General features: G+C 41.0%; 1 protein-coding gene across 3 annotated transcripts in view; it reads right to left on the bottom strand.

The window, feature by feature from the left end:
* LOC126484417 (lachesin-like) overlaps positions 1 to 15,643 on the bottom strand; it is an 871,444-nt gene that overhangs the window by 51,248 nt on the left and 804,553 nt on the right. For 2 of the 3 annotated variants that reach the window (XM_050107928.1, XM_050107930.1), the window contains one exon: positions 10,195 to 10,429. In XM_050107928.1, the coding sequence (XP_049963885.1) occupies positions 10,195 to 10,429 (235 nt within the window). The remainder of the gene's footprint in view (positions 1 to 10,194; positions 10,430 to 15,643) is intronic. The other variant, XM_050107929.1, reaches the window with a different exon arrangement.

The following is a 15,643-nucleotide window of genomic DNA, read 5'->3' as shown; positions in this document are numbered from 1 at the left end:
AATCTTGAATATATTGCAAACCTCTAAAAGGCAGTACCGATTTTTGTCCAGCAGTCTATACTATAAATCATTTCGATTTCTAAACAACTGACTGCTATTAATATCTAGATATGTCTCGTACTTACCACAGGACCTAAATGGCGAGACGATCATTTTGTGACTTAAATATGGAACAAGTAATGTAAACTGACCTAGTTCTCAACGTGAGTGCGTCGCCACTAAAGTGAGTTTTTATGGTTGTAGCAGATGTAGTGGAAGGAGAGCAAACATATACAACATATATAATATAAAACACACTAGCGAAGCACGATATGGCCAAAATCATCTGAAATATATCCAGTGCTGTTCCTCTCAGGTAATTTTCTATAAAAATATTTTTCCCTCTATGGAATCGTCTGTTTCATGAAACTGTGGTGATAGTATGTTCTTACGAAGGGAGTACAAAAGCATGCTACCCTGTCAGATCCAAAAAATTATAGAAGCTAACGGAACAAAAACCTGTAACTCATAGTTTTACGCCTAAAATAACAATTTAATAGTATATCAGGCATACAAGCAATCTTCAAACAGAATACAAGGAGATGATACTAAGCATGCACAGCTACCATATAGAAAGCATACATTTTGTATTTTTTTGAATGTAGAGTAACAAAAACCATTTTTGCTATGCAGACACAGGTAACGACTAGGGCGAGGGTTTCAAAATTCAGCAATGATGTATGTGCCATCAGCGTTACCTTCAGGATAAATCGCGGATTTATTTTAATTTTCTTTTATTTTCACACTACAAATAAATTATTGCAATCTATGTCCGTCTTTAATTTCGAAATTTGTCGCACTACGAAAAATTTTGTTAAATCATCGATTACGATTTCACGATTGTGAAACGTACTGCTTTCAGACACATCTTGAGTAATATGGAGGCCATCCAAAACCTTATCAGGTCCTTGTGATGTATTAACAATTTTTTTATAGTGCGCAGTCTAGTCATTTTGAATTTTTCAGGATGTTGTATACGCCTAGTTAAGCAAATGCTTATGTATGGGATAGTTTCCTGCCCCAAATGCCTTGTGACTGATCTGTAAAACATCTTTTCCCCCCACTCTGTTTATGAAACAGCATTTGTTGATTATAATTTGGTCTGTGCTATAGTCACAATAGCGCTGGAAACGTGTAAATCCGTAGTTAGGGGAATAGTTCTGTTGTAAGTGTTGGCCGAAGCGAATCCTTTTTTCTTGCAAGTTAATCGGATCTGCCAGAATGAGGAAAGGCGAATATCATTATCTTCTGCACAGTTTGCTGTGTAAGCTATGCAGTGAATTAGCAAGCAGCCTGTGGTTTAGTGCGTCTGGTGCGTAAATTGGAGATTCTACTGCCCATTGCTGAGATCTCTCTTTCTCCAAATTATGGGCATTACGAAACACTTTGAAGACACAGATCAACTATCAGGTGCTTCGAAACTCCGTATTATGCGCCTGATTTGCGTTTATAGCCAAAAGAAAATGTAAACGAGAAAATGGGGAAGGTGCACACTAACCACTTACACTGATCAATTAATAACAGTTCCCGACCGTGAATGTTTCCCTCCAATTACAGATAACTGTATGTGGAGTGACGAAGAACGGTCAAGCATACTACTTCTTCCTCATATCAGATTCAGGAGAATCACAACATGTCGTTGACATTATTCTGAACAATAAAAGATGTAAATTGCAGATTATTATGAAATTGAAACTTTTGAATTTAGCGCAGTCATGCATTAATATGTCGGAGCCGGAATTGTGTCAGTGGAATGAGGGCATCGAAATCGTGTTAATTAATAAGCGTCGGATTGAGATTCGAGAAATACTTGCATTTATATTCATTTATTAAACTGAGTCTGAAATTGTTCTTCTGAACTTCTTCTGCAACGACCTGTGGGATACCAATGTACACTCTTTGTACATGATATGCTACTGCGGTTTACCCATTTGTGTGTGCCAAATATCAAGAATGGAGATGTTATTCGTTGGCTAGCGGATGGAAGACTACGTTACTCTCCCTTAGTAATATCTAACAATTGCTGCCAGAACCGTAGTTTAACGAAGGTGTAATGTGACCATAATGTTGGTAACAACCAGTCCTATGCGCCATTTCATGCAGAGGAAATCATTTGGCATTCATATGTGTCTGCATGTGTATGCGTTGTGTCTGTTCTTCCGGACACAGCTTTGATTCTTTATATGTAAACAGAAGGTGGAGGAGGGGGGGGAGGGGGGGGGAGAGAAAAGAATGGGGACGGAAGCGACTAGTGATGGCAACTGTATCGGGATTCACGCGGAATCAGCGGGCAACGAGTGAAAATAAGTACTGGACAGGGATTCGAACCTTAGACCTCCTGCCTACTAGGGAGCTGTTTTAACTTACTGCGCCACCGAGACACAGAGCTTATCGGAATTGCGCGGACTGTCTCGGGGTACCCACATTTCCACCTAGCACCATTTATCCGCTGTTCCTATTAGTTTCCTCCGTGCTCGTTGTGCTGGGATTCCCGCTCAAGGTTGGACGTATTTGTGCAACCACACTGAAGAAGATGGATTCTTTGTCCATTGAGGAAAATCAGTTACATAAATTCGCGGTGTCTGTTCTTTCAGACATGCCTGAAAGAACAGACAGCACACATTCATGTAATTGTTTCACCTCAATGTCCGAAAGAACAGACACGACACATTCTTATAACTGATTCGCCTCGATGGACAACGAATCCATCGTCTTCAGTGCCGATGCCAAATACATCTGACCTTCTGCTGGGGAGTAGCGATCATGGAGGAAGTAGACAAGGACTGTGGATAGATGGCGCTTGGTGGGAATGTGGGTCAGCTCAGAGGCGTGCCGAGATGGTCCGCGCAGTTCCCTTGAACATTATGCCCGGGTGGCCTGGTAGGTGAAGGCGCTTGCCTAGTAAGCAGATCTCAGGTTCCCATCTCAGTCCAGTACATATCTTCACTCGTCGCCGCTGATTCCGCCTGAAGTGCCGATGCAGCTGACATCACTAGTCGATCCCTCCCATTTTCGTTTTTGCCCCCTCCGACTTTGATTTACATATCATTTGGCAGTTCTGAGGGCTCTCATTTCTAACTGTTTGGGATTGCATCTAAATACGTATTCTATGTTGTGTGACATTGTCTCGTAATGAACTATTCTACCCTGGACTGAAATTGCTACATTATAATAAGCCTCTAATACAACTCTCTGTATAGTGAGAAGTAAAGTAACAAAAATTTACGAAGGACCAGACTGGTTCCATAAAATGCAATTTAACTTCTCTGAACCTGACAACAGAAGGTAGCGAATTTTTGATGCACTCTTAAAGAAATAACGAAAGACAAACTGTTAACAACAGACAATATTTTCCAAACTCTTCTACACTATTCATTACTTGTGAACACTTGTGCTCTACTGTCTAAGGATTATCACAGTTAAAAGTATCATGCATAGCGTCTTAGTGTTTAGGGAAGCGCCATCACCGGGGTTGTTTGTGAGGATAAGGTGCTACTCTAAGGTTAATTACACTAACACGTATAATGTCGAAGTTTAGTTTGCAGCTCAGCAAGTCTGTAGCAAGTAGATTTAATGTTCAAACGGCTTTACAGTCGACTTGCATTTCCGTTGACCGACGTATAGCTACCACGAGAGACTACCGTAATAATCAATGGTGTTAAGAGCGAATCCATTCGTTCCGAAGTCTACCGGTGGAGAACATGATGATTCGAATAAGGTATACCGCCAAAAAGTTCGTGGAATTAGAAGCACAGAAGTTGAAACTTGCTAGAAGATGAAGACTGGGGGCCGGACCAAGACTCGAACTCGGGACCTTCGCCTTTCGGGGACAAGTGCTCTACCGACTTCGTTTTTCGCTTTATTTGGCCGTACCGCACGTCACTGGACATCCGTTGAAGTTTGTTCTTGATCCCTTCACTCAGTTTTTTATGAGAGAGACCAGCCAGCTGTCTGACTGTGTAAGGTGTCAGGCATGAAAACCCTGACATGATAAGCAAATCCAGTAGTATGTCACATAGCTCCGAATAAATCGTGACATTAAATTAACCAAAGTAATACGAGTAACGAGTGAGCAAATGGAATATCACAGACTAACACAAGAATGCCTAAATGCATGTCATACCTTCCCACCGTGAGTCAGACGCAGTTCCGAGGGGAGAAACGAGAACAGAAGCCGAGAGCAGAACCGTGTTAAGTGAGAAGGCCCTACGATAAGGGATGGACACCCACGTCGCCAGCTAACCGCTAGGACCACCCTAGCCACAAGTTTTAGCGTGAGACTTTTTCACGTCTCTGTTACGTCAGAACCACCCCCCAGCCCATGCTAAAAGCTAGAGCCCTCCAGAAGAACAGTATAAATCTTACGATATCACAAAAAGGGCCACACCACCCGCAAGTTTTAGCGTGAGACTTTTTCGCGTCTCTGTTACGTTGCAAACTTTAAAAACATTGCCCCACCACGAAAAGTATAACGTTTTTCATTGGATAGACAGAATTTTTGTAGGCGGAGCTTAAGGTTAACATTGAGACCCTGATTGGTCAGATGAAAACACAGCCAGATAGTTTTTTTAAAACAACTTCGGTAAATTGTAGTAAGGAGAAGTTACGGGGGAGTTGCTTCCGAGACGGCGAGGTGAGCGGAGCTGTGCTGACTGACGAACGCCGACAAGGTAATGAACGCACGCGATGCCGCATAACAGCGCGTAAAGCTTCACTCAGAACTGCAGAAGTCTCATCTGTTACACCCCCTTTTTGCGTAATACTAGTGTCTATCGTCAATTAAAGCTCATGGGGTTCACATTTGCCACTTGAAGTAAAAATCTGAAACGCGATAATTTTTCTGTTATATAGTTATTGAGAAGCCACATCAGCCACTGTAATTTAGGACAAGTTAGATAAGCAATTAAAGATAATTGAGGGTCACTGTAGACCATTTTGATAGTTTTCTCTTTTGTGAAACTTAATTTAAACCTATAATATAGATGTGATACGGCATAGGTCATCCTTCGATCCATTGTAGAACTTGGAAACCCATTCAGGGAATATTCGTTCACATTTTTGTTGAACGCAGTTGGTTTTTACCATCCTGTATTAAAACATTTCCTTTTATCAATAGTGCAATTTGTAAACAATGTTTTGAGAGTAGAATAAAATTTCCAGTGGTAAACTTAACTGCTTTTTCGACGTTATTTTACCAGCTAACTAAAAATAGGAAAACCTTGAACCCCTTCCACTAAATTTAGTTAGTATTAAGATTCTTTTACAGGGAGTGCAGTGGAGCTGACGCTGAAATCATTAAGTATTTGGTTATATCATCGCTAGTCTCACTGAACTCTTCTGAATTCTACATGTCATGTGTGGTCTGGCGTCTCCTTACCAGCAACAGGTCCCAGGTTCAAACTAGTCAATTCCCTAAAAAACACGCTCAGAGCATCGTTGCGCAAAAGTGGTAGGGAGACACGATATAGAACAAACAGACACCACGCAGAATGTTAGAACGGAACAGACTGAGCTACCTAAGCACGACTCAGGAGCCGTCCTCAGAGTTTCAATACCGCCAGTGCCTTGTCTCCTACTGTTCAAACTTCACAGGACAAGGAAGTTCTTATAAAGTGTGAAACCGGCCTCTACCAACAAAATTTCAGAGGCCGTTCAGAGATATTTTCTATTTGTTTCGGCTTCAAATAAATAAATGTCATGTGACTAGGGCCTCCCGTCGGGTAGACTGCTCGCCGGGTGCAAGTCTTTCGATTGGACGCCACTTCGGCGACTTGCGCGTCGATGAGAATGAAATTATGACGATTAGGACAACACAACACCCAGTACCTGACTGGAGAAAATCTCCGACCCAGCCGGGAATCGAACCTGGGCCCTTAGAGCTGACATTCTGTCACGCAGACCACTTTTTTTTTTTTATTTTGTTCGTTGCGTTTGGTCTGGGCCGACGTCACAAGACATCCGTTCAAGTTGATCGTTGATTCCTTTACTCAGTTTTTTTTATTACAAAGGGCGACCAGCGCTCTGACCGAAAACGCTGAGCTACAGTGCCGGCATACTCAGCTACCGGGGGTGGACGGCTTCAAATGACCCGTGGTCTCCAGTGGTTTGTTACAAAATACCTGGACTTCGTTTGAATGTCTTAACCCTGTCTGTCTTTACATTTCTACTGAACTAGAAATATCTGAGCATCAGTGCAGATGACGTCCGTTTGCGCAATGTGTCTGCTTAGGAAACTGTGCCCGTGGTATCATCGCCACAAGCCCGACGCCTTTGAACGCCGCTCGCAACCTTCCCGCGCCGGTACTACAGTGTGGCGCGACCAGTGCCATTGAAGGTGTAGCCCTCTGCCGATTGCCACGGGCGCGGCCGGAGCCAGCAACTGAGACAACGGTTGCAATCAGGGAGCGACACGGAACAGCGGAGCCCCGGACTGCGTCAAACTATTACACGACGTGTTCCGGACAGAAGATGACTGTGGTCGGTATCGGTGACACCGATCATCAAACTTTTTTGACTTACAGTGAGCTGTGGTGATTGGAGCGGTCGTCGCCCAGGTGACTGAATACCCGGCGTGTTGTATGTGGCTCAGCTGTGGCGTATATTTAACTAAAACTCTGCGGGGGGGGGGGGGGGGGGGGAGTTCGAAAACTTGTCATGCTATTCATATGCACTGAATTTGGATGGTTATTTTCGTGTCCCGTCCTGAGAGAAATTCTGATAGTTGTGTTTTCTTTGGTAACAGTTTGCATTGAGCAAGGATAGTGGAATGAGGAACTGCAGCAATATTAATAGGATGAGTCCATGTGTTATATTCATCTGGTTGTAAGGCTTTTCTTTGTCAATATAACACATTAAATTAAATTCAAATTTCATTGTAAAATTTTTTGGACATATTGTTTTAATTCAATTGTTTCGTGGTTTTAAAAGTGTCAATGGTTATTACAACAAAACGATGCTTAGATCTGTTGTATTACGCCTACCTCCTCACACCCCCAGCCCCTCCATTTTATTGCTCTGTAGCATAAACGAAACTGTTCCACTCAGGCTATGTGCTGTTGACAAGAGTAATGCGGACTTTTCTCTTCATCCGCTGGCTTGCATTAAGTAATGCTCGGTTCTGTCTCTGGTTATTTTTTCCAGCTGTGTTCGTTGTGTGTCAACAGTAATGAACAGCAATGTGGATGGCTTTACTGATAGTGAGAAGGCCGATATGTGCCCCATGTGCGGGGTCACTCAATGCAATGTAAGGACGGCATAATGACACTGTCTTGAAGAAGAAGGAATGAAAATTAGGATTTAACGTCCTGTCGACACGGAGGCTATTAGAGACGGAGCAAAACCTCAGACTGATCAAGTATGGAGAAGCAAATCGACCGCCGCCCTTTCAAAGGAACCATAACGGCATTTGCATGGTGTGATTTATGGCATTCACAGAAAACCTAAAGCAGAATGGTCGGACGCGTATTAGAACTGTCGTCCTCTTGAATGCCGGTGCAGTGTGCTAACAACTGGGTCAACTCACAAGCGTGAGTTGGTTCCGCAAACTCATCACAGTGTTTTTCATGGTCTGAGGATTGCTGCATTTGTCTGTGTTTTGTGTTTGACGTTTTTTCACTGTTGTGAAAGTATTTTCATAGTAACAGCGGATAATAATAATTGTATTATTACCTTGCGACGAGCCACTGGAGTCCAGGGGTCCATTATACCAAAATACTATGCAAGTATCTCTGAAAAGTAAACTAAATTTTGTAAGTGGAGTTCGAATTCCTTGTATGTACACGGCGTTCCATTTACCTAGACTACCCTTAATGATTTTTTGTCCAGAAGAAAAATGTAAAAAATGTGTTCAGCGCGTGTTGTTTACCTACCAGGGGCACATTAACCCATTAGTGGTTGATGGGGCACCTACTTGCCACTAAAATAATATGAAGTTTTGAGCGTTGTAACGTCTACATCTCATACCTGTCTAGTGCTACCATATAGTGAGTTTCTTTCGGCACTTGTAGAAAAATGCCACGGACTGTGGGGTGGATATATAGAAGGTTGTGAGCGATCAAATGGGGCGGCCTCTATTTATAGTTTCACGTAAAATCAGATCAAATCATCTTCTCCATCCAACAACCTCTGAAGTAAGAAACTGTGTTATCTTATACATCACAGCGATTGTTTTAAAGTATTACTGCACACCTAAGTAATTCTTCTGATCTGCACACAATTTGTATGTAGTGCGACATATAAGCCTCAGAAAATTTCATGGAATGTAGAAGACAATAACATATGATATGTCACAGCCACCTTCAAATGTTATATTGAAAACTTGTGTGCAATATTTCACGTTTCTCGTTTCCAGGAGAATAAATGCGTTTTATTACTGATTTGAGTCACTTCCATCCACAATCGCAATTCCGATTAAATCCTTCTAAAATTAAATTTTTAATTCTGAAAATCCTAGGTGCGAATGAAAACATGGATCTAGTTAGATTCAGGGGTTACATGTGTCCCACTTCGCCGATTTTCAAATTCGGTCAGCTAAACATTTTTTGGTGGCGAAAGTGTATTGTTTACACAAAGAATGACAGGTTTTGATCTTCTGTACTTCATATATATGCTAAATAAATTTTAACCATGAAACGGTTAATCAACATATTTGAAATTCTCGTAATTTTGTTCTTTTCTAGGATATAAAGAGAATACGTGCTTTTCAAATAACAAACTATATTTTTTATTTTGATTAGACCTATTCCGTGATTGGTGTGTACTTTTTGCTTTTTACGTTTATTTTTATTCCGTAGTCGACTTTCTCTCCTCAGGACCTGTTCAGAAACATACCACGCTGTACCACTCACTTGCTGTTATTAAGACCATAACAGGAAACTGAGTCTGACTCTTTTGTGCTAGCTTCACAGTGCATGCACCCCAGGGTGGTGTAAACTGTCCACTTGCTGGACGTGACGGAACGTAAGGGAACATTTTTGCACATTTTCCGCATTTCTACCTTCTCTTTGCTGGCGCATATTGTACTCACACGAACCTTCCACTGAAGGTGGCTGACTGAATGACCGTTGTGTTAGTACAGGACTCGGAGTCAGTTTGGTGTTACTTTTTTAATAATGTCATGTGTACATAAACTGCGCAGTGTGACACGCTTATCAGGGGTTGGAAGTAGAATATTGACTAAAAAATACAGGACGCTAATTAAAAAAGACCGCTGTTATTCCTTGCTTCGTAACGAAAAGTCTACAAGAAAGGCGTTCGTGCTGGTTAACGTCCCCTTCGTAGCTAACCAACATTTGCTTGATACTTTGTCCCCGTCATAGATAACCAACATTTGCTTGATTGATTGCCTATTTTGCTTCTGGACAAATACTTGTTTGCGTGGGGTCAAGATAAATACACAGGGTATTTCAGAATAGTGTTTTGAAAATTTGGGGACGGGTTCCTTGCAACAAAACAAGAAAAAAAATACCCCTTAAACATCGGCTCTAGAATGCATAGCTACGAACACTTGTTCATCCTCGATACTGTGAACCACAGCTTTTCTACTTCAAGTTCTTTTCTGTCCGTATTTTGAGAGGAGGTAGTACGTACTAAAACAAGGAAAAGAAACTAGTAAACATATGCTGTAAAATGTATACCTTAAGGGTTGCGCGATATTGTTCGGCTCCACCACAATGTAATACATCTACTGCACAAGTGCTCATGGTTCTTAAGGTATGCATTTTAGAGGTCATGTTTACGGGGCTTTTTTTTTCTTGTTTTGGTGCAAGGAACCTGTTCCCAGATTTTTAAAACTTCACTCTGAAACAACCTTTATAAACCGACTTCCTTAGTTTCCTGCGAAATTCTGGCCTGTCCGGTTCCATTACTTATTTATATAAAAATTCGTTATTAGCTTTTAATACCAACGCAGAAAGAACAATATCTGTATCAGCACAAAGTAATGTCCCTCACAACCTCACATTTAGATTGGAATATACAACGTGACTACTCCGTGTGCCTAAACGGTCGTGGGTTTCTGGGTATACCTGCCCTGTAATCGTGACATGCAGCTCACAAACTAGCCCCGTGATAGCGCGCCGTAAGCCAACTACAGGATGGGTGCGCATGCTTTGCTTGCGCCACGCGGCGTTTCCGTTGTTAGTGTCGTGCCAGTACCGATTCCGTAGGCCTGGAGGCGATGCTCACCGGCGCCCCTGGTGTGGAACTGGAACATGTCGGACACCTCGTTCCAGCCGTACCGGTTCTTGGCCTGCACGATAGCCTCGAACATGGAGCCGTGGCTCAGGCCGCGAATGTTGTACGACATGACGTGGGTGAACGTGTCCGAGTCCTGTGGCGGCCGCAGCGAGATGTCGTGCCACTTGTCCGGCTGGTTGTACGTGTCGTTCACCTGTGGGCAAAAATGAGAGTTTGGTGCTGATGCTATTGCGTAGTAAAATGTGGAATACACAATAGAAAATAAAATTCTTCTGGGCTGTTCACCGCATTGTCTATATACAAGTTTGTCCGACGTTTCGGTCACTAGCCTTCCTCATGGCTTTGTACTGAGATGACACAGCTCAAAAGAATTTTACTGAGAGTGGCAATGGCCACAGAAGCCTACGTTTACATTTAACAGAAAATTAAGTCTGAGTGAGTACTGTAGTTTAGCATAATTGAAGAAGTAAAACCGCAGGGTACCGTGACCTCTTCCAATGTGCAGTACGTATATATACGCTACATCCAACTTTTACCTTTGTTGTAGCTCAGGGAATTAACTAAATCTACAATGTGAGTCATTGTGGCGATAATTTACAAATAGTTCAAATGGCTCTGAGCACTATGGGACTTAACATTTGGGGTCATCACTCTCCTAGAACTTAGAACTACTTAAACCTAACTAACCTAAGGACACCACACACACCCATGCCCGAGGCAGGATTCGAATCGGCGACCGTAGCAGCAGCGCGGTTCCAAACTGTAGCACCTAGATCCGCTCGGCCACCCTAGCCGGCTATAATTTACACGATGTCCTTTCTATGAATCACTTGTTTTCGTTTCTGCAAGCTCCCAGTACGTTTCAAAATCTGCTTCAATAAAGCTGTATATGGTAGCGGCAGCGTGGGTTCATGATATAAAGCAAATTTCTGTTTGTTTTTAGTAACTTTGAAGTAGGATATAATTAAAATATGCTGTAATATGTTAAGATACGTCAATCTGTCGAATACGTTGTTGTTTATTTCATCATAAAAAAGGCAATACATTTTTTTTCGTCGGAGCATTGCGTCTCCATTCGGCAACGGACTTTCACGTTCATAACGAACACTACTAGATTAATGTGGGAATGAAGAAGACGAGAAGGAAGTTGATGACAAAGATGTACCAAAATGACGCAGTTCCAATAAAAATCACCAACAGCCATCATGAATAAAACCAAGAACACTTGTATACCTGAATGTAATATGCTAAATATACCTCTCTTTCACAGAAAATATAAAACATTTTTGAAATTTTATAAAAAGTAGCAAAATAAAGAAAAATTTTCTAGTTATGTTTTCACATATGATAATGAAATAATATATTGAGGTATTTACATAAATATACTTATCTATCTAAGTTGTCAGATTATGAATAAAACCCTTCATACCATGCCCTGAAAACTTTTTATTAGTAGGATAAAAAAAAGATATTTGAGTCCAGATGCAGTATATACGCTACGTGCCTTAATATTTTGGTTAACCACACTAGTTTTTTTAATTGAATATTTTATTTGCATTTTCCCATGAGAAGGCTCTGGTCGCCAACATAAACATTTCATTCAAAAAATCTAAAAAGTTTACAGAGAGACCAACGCTCCTTGAACCACTTTATTATTTTATTGGTTAACTGGTTTGAAACCTGTTTGTAGGTCATCCTCGGACCCATTAAAAACGAATTACTGTGCAGCAGTCGCCATCTGGCAAAGAGTTCTAACAGAAAGTCTTCCAACTGACACTCTCAGCTTCGCTGTTACTCGGAAGTGATATAACTGAGGGTGACATAAAAACTGTCGAAACCAGTAATGCAATAAAATAAAAACTGACCTGTACTATGATTTCGTTTCTATGCTTTAGTTCGGCCTAGGTTCACTTCTTTTAGAAATACAAATCCATTTATTGCCAGTGAGTGAGACACATCCATACCTGTTGTACAAGAGACAGTAGTAAAGTTTTAACTGTCAACTCGAAAAAATAAATTTATGTTATTATTATGTTTCTTTGTCTCGCAGGTACTTGTCAACAGTTCTAATACACATGCAAAGCCCGTGCACAGTACCGTAGCGTGCCGCCAGAGGGTCAAAAACAAAATGTCGCCGCTCATTGATAAGATGGATTGTCCTGTCGTTATTCGATTTCGACAGCAGGTGATGGTGTCATTAGTGGCGTAGTTTGGCCAGAGGCAGCTGCAGCATATTCGCTGCTGTCGACAACGAATTGTCTAACTTCAGTAACTGGCTGCACCACTTTCTATCGGCTCCTCTAGCTTGAAATACTGCAAGGTTATTGATACTGCGATAAGGACTACCTCAGTAGGCAATTCAGTTTAAGAGGTATTGACATATGTAAAAAGGGAGAAAACAGAAATTGAAAAGAAAAACATATGTACAACGGAGATAATAGCGAAGAAACGATGGACTACACATGAGATACTTCAGATAATGGACGAAAGAAGGAAGTATAAAAATGTGCAGAGTAATTGAGGAATACGAAATTAAGTCACTTAGGAATGAAATAAATAGGATGTGCACGGAAGCTAAGGTGAAAGTTGCATGAAGAATGTGAAGAAATCCAAAAGAAAATCATTGTCGGAAGGACTGACTCAGCACATAGAAAAGTCAAGAGAATCTTCGGTGAAATTTAAAGTCAGGATAGTAATATTAAGAGTGCACTGATAATTCGACTGCTGATAGTCTGCTCCTCACTGAGGCCTTCAGTGTGGTCTTTCCACCGCACACTGAAGGCCGCAGTGAGGGGGAAGTCTTGTCTGATGACGTGTTAGAAGTAGGAACAGGAGTCGAGAAAAAGAGATAGAGGGTCCAGTTTAGAAGCAGAATTTAAAACAGCCTTGCAAGACTTAAGATCAAATAAGGCAGAAAGAACAGATAATATTCCATCAGAATTTCTGAAATCGTTGGGAGACGTGGTAACAAAACGACTATTCACGTTGGAGTGTAGAATATATGAGTCTGGCGATGTACCATCTGACTTTCAGAAAAACATCGTCTACAGAATTCCGAAGACTGCAAGATCTTACAAGTGCGAGAATTATCGCATGGCCAGCTTAACTGCTGATGCATCCAACACACTTCTGGAAACGTCAGCGTGGTGGAGAATCTGAATAAATTTTCAACTGCCAATATCGCTAAAACCACTTATTCATATAAATGACCGGTTTCAGCAATTCTCTGTTGTCATCTTCGAATCTATGTTCACGTCAGTACATAATCTCCTCGTTCGGAATAGGAAGTGGTGGTTTGGGGATTTTATCTGCGTGGACCGGGTGTTTGTGTTGTCTTCATCTTTTCATTATCATCATCATCATCATCATCATCATCATCATCTTCGTGACAGTGGCTAAATTGGACTGAGTAAAGAAATTTGATTGTGTGAAAAACCGGGACTTTATACGGGCGCTGATGAGCGCGCAGTTGAGCGCTCAACAAAACCAAACATCATCAGGCTCATAGGAAGTGGTGCTGCACAATGCATGTCCATGTCGGTATCGTGAGTTGTTCTAGAAATCAGCTTGTCAGTTTTGAAGGAACAGCTATGTACACACGTATTTGTGCACCGATTACAAGTGCTCACAGATCGCCACTTTACAGTAAAGAGATGATGAATGTGAATACTTGTAATCGGCGCAATAATGTGTGTGTGTGTACATATCTATTATTTTAAAACTGACAGGTCGACTTCTAGTGCAGCTCATGATATCAGCATGGACATGCAATGTATTGCGCCACTTAATATACTAAAGGAGAAAGTTATGTAGTAATGTAAACACAGATAGGAAGATAACAACAGAGAATTGCTGAAACCGGTCATCTATATGAATGAACGATTTCAGTGATCTTGGTAACTGAAAATTTAAGGTGATCATGCATCCAAGTTGCTAACAAAAATAATACACAGAAGAATGGAAAAGAAAACTGTGTTTGTGTTAGATGACGATCAGTTTCACTTTAGGGAAGGTAAAGGCACCAGAGAGGTAATACTAAAGAAAGAGCAAGAGACGTTCATTGGAATGTCGACCTGGAAAAAGCGTTCGACGATGTAAACTGGCATACGATGTTCGAGATTCTGCGAAAAATACGAGTAAGCAATAGGGAAAGAAAGGTAATCTACAATATGCACAAGAGCCAAGACGGAACAATAAGAAGGGAACACCAAGAACGAAATGCTCGGATTGAAAAGGGTGTAAGACAGAGATGTCGTCTTTCGCCCTTACTTTTCAATCTATACATAAAAGAAATAGTGACGAAACTAAAAGAAATGTTCAAAAGTGGAATTTAGATTCAACATACAGGATATCAATGACAATATTAACTGATGACATTACTATCCACACAGAAAAGTGAAGAAGAATTACGAGATATGCTGAATGGAATGAATTGTCTGTTGAGTACAGATTCTGGACCGAAAGTAAACCGAAAAAATACGAAAGTAATGAGAGGCAACAGAAATGAGAACAGCGAGAAACGTAGCATCATGGTTAGTGATCACGAAGTAGACGAAGTAAATAATTTTATTTCCTAGGCAGTAAATAATCCATGACGGACGTAGAAAGGACGACATAAAAGGCAGAGGTTCTCTGCAGCAATATATGGAAAACACTGACAAGAAGGAGAAATAAGACGGTAAGACATCTTTTAAGACATCAGGTACTTCCATGCTAGTTGAGGGAGCTGTAGATGGTAAAAACTGTATAGGAAAAAGAGACTAGAGTGTCGGACCAAAGCATACTTGTCGGAAGACATGAAAAGACGAAGGAGGCGGAGTACTTCATTGTGTACAAGTGCTGCAGTCATCTACCAACAAACAAAAAGAAAAATAATATATGTCTTTATTTTCTTGAGATTACCAAACCTCTACGAATACCCTGATAATAAGTGAACAGCTGTTGTAGATTTGGTGAAAGTTTAACAACAATACATACGATGTATCAGAGTGATTTACTTCAACACAGTTAATTTTACAAACGCAATTTCGTTCCAAAGTGACATTCTATTCCCTTTTAGAGGCGGCATAAAAACTAAGTATGAATAAAGTTGGATTTCCGCTACAGAGAAAAGATGGGTAGGTCTCGTGGAAGATACACACTCATGATCACTTGTAGATGCTGACTGCATTTACGATCAGAATTCTGCCCGCAACCACTACCAGTGAAACATTTTAACACCGATTGCATCTTTATTATCTACAGGCCCGGAATCAAGCTAAACGCACTTTCACACAGTTGGCTGAATATATCAGCCTAAAACAACGACAAAAATATTATGTATGTGACTTAAGCAATTTCTTACTTATTCACGTTCGTACTTTTAATGTAAACACGAAACCGCTCTTGAGACTAATAAATATGTACA

The sequence above is a fragment of the Schistocerca serialis genome, chromosome 6 (genome assembly GCF_023864345.2).
Source record: "Schistocerca serialis cubense isolate TAMUIC-IGC-003099 chromosome 6, iqSchSeri2.2, whole genome shotgun sequence".
NCBI classification, from domain to species: domain Eukaryota; kingdom Metazoa; phylum Arthropoda; class Insecta; order Orthoptera; family Acrididae; genus Schistocerca; species Schistocerca serialis.
Note: the sequence above shows the minus strand (reverse complement) of the source record. Positions and strands in the feature narration are given on the sequence as shown.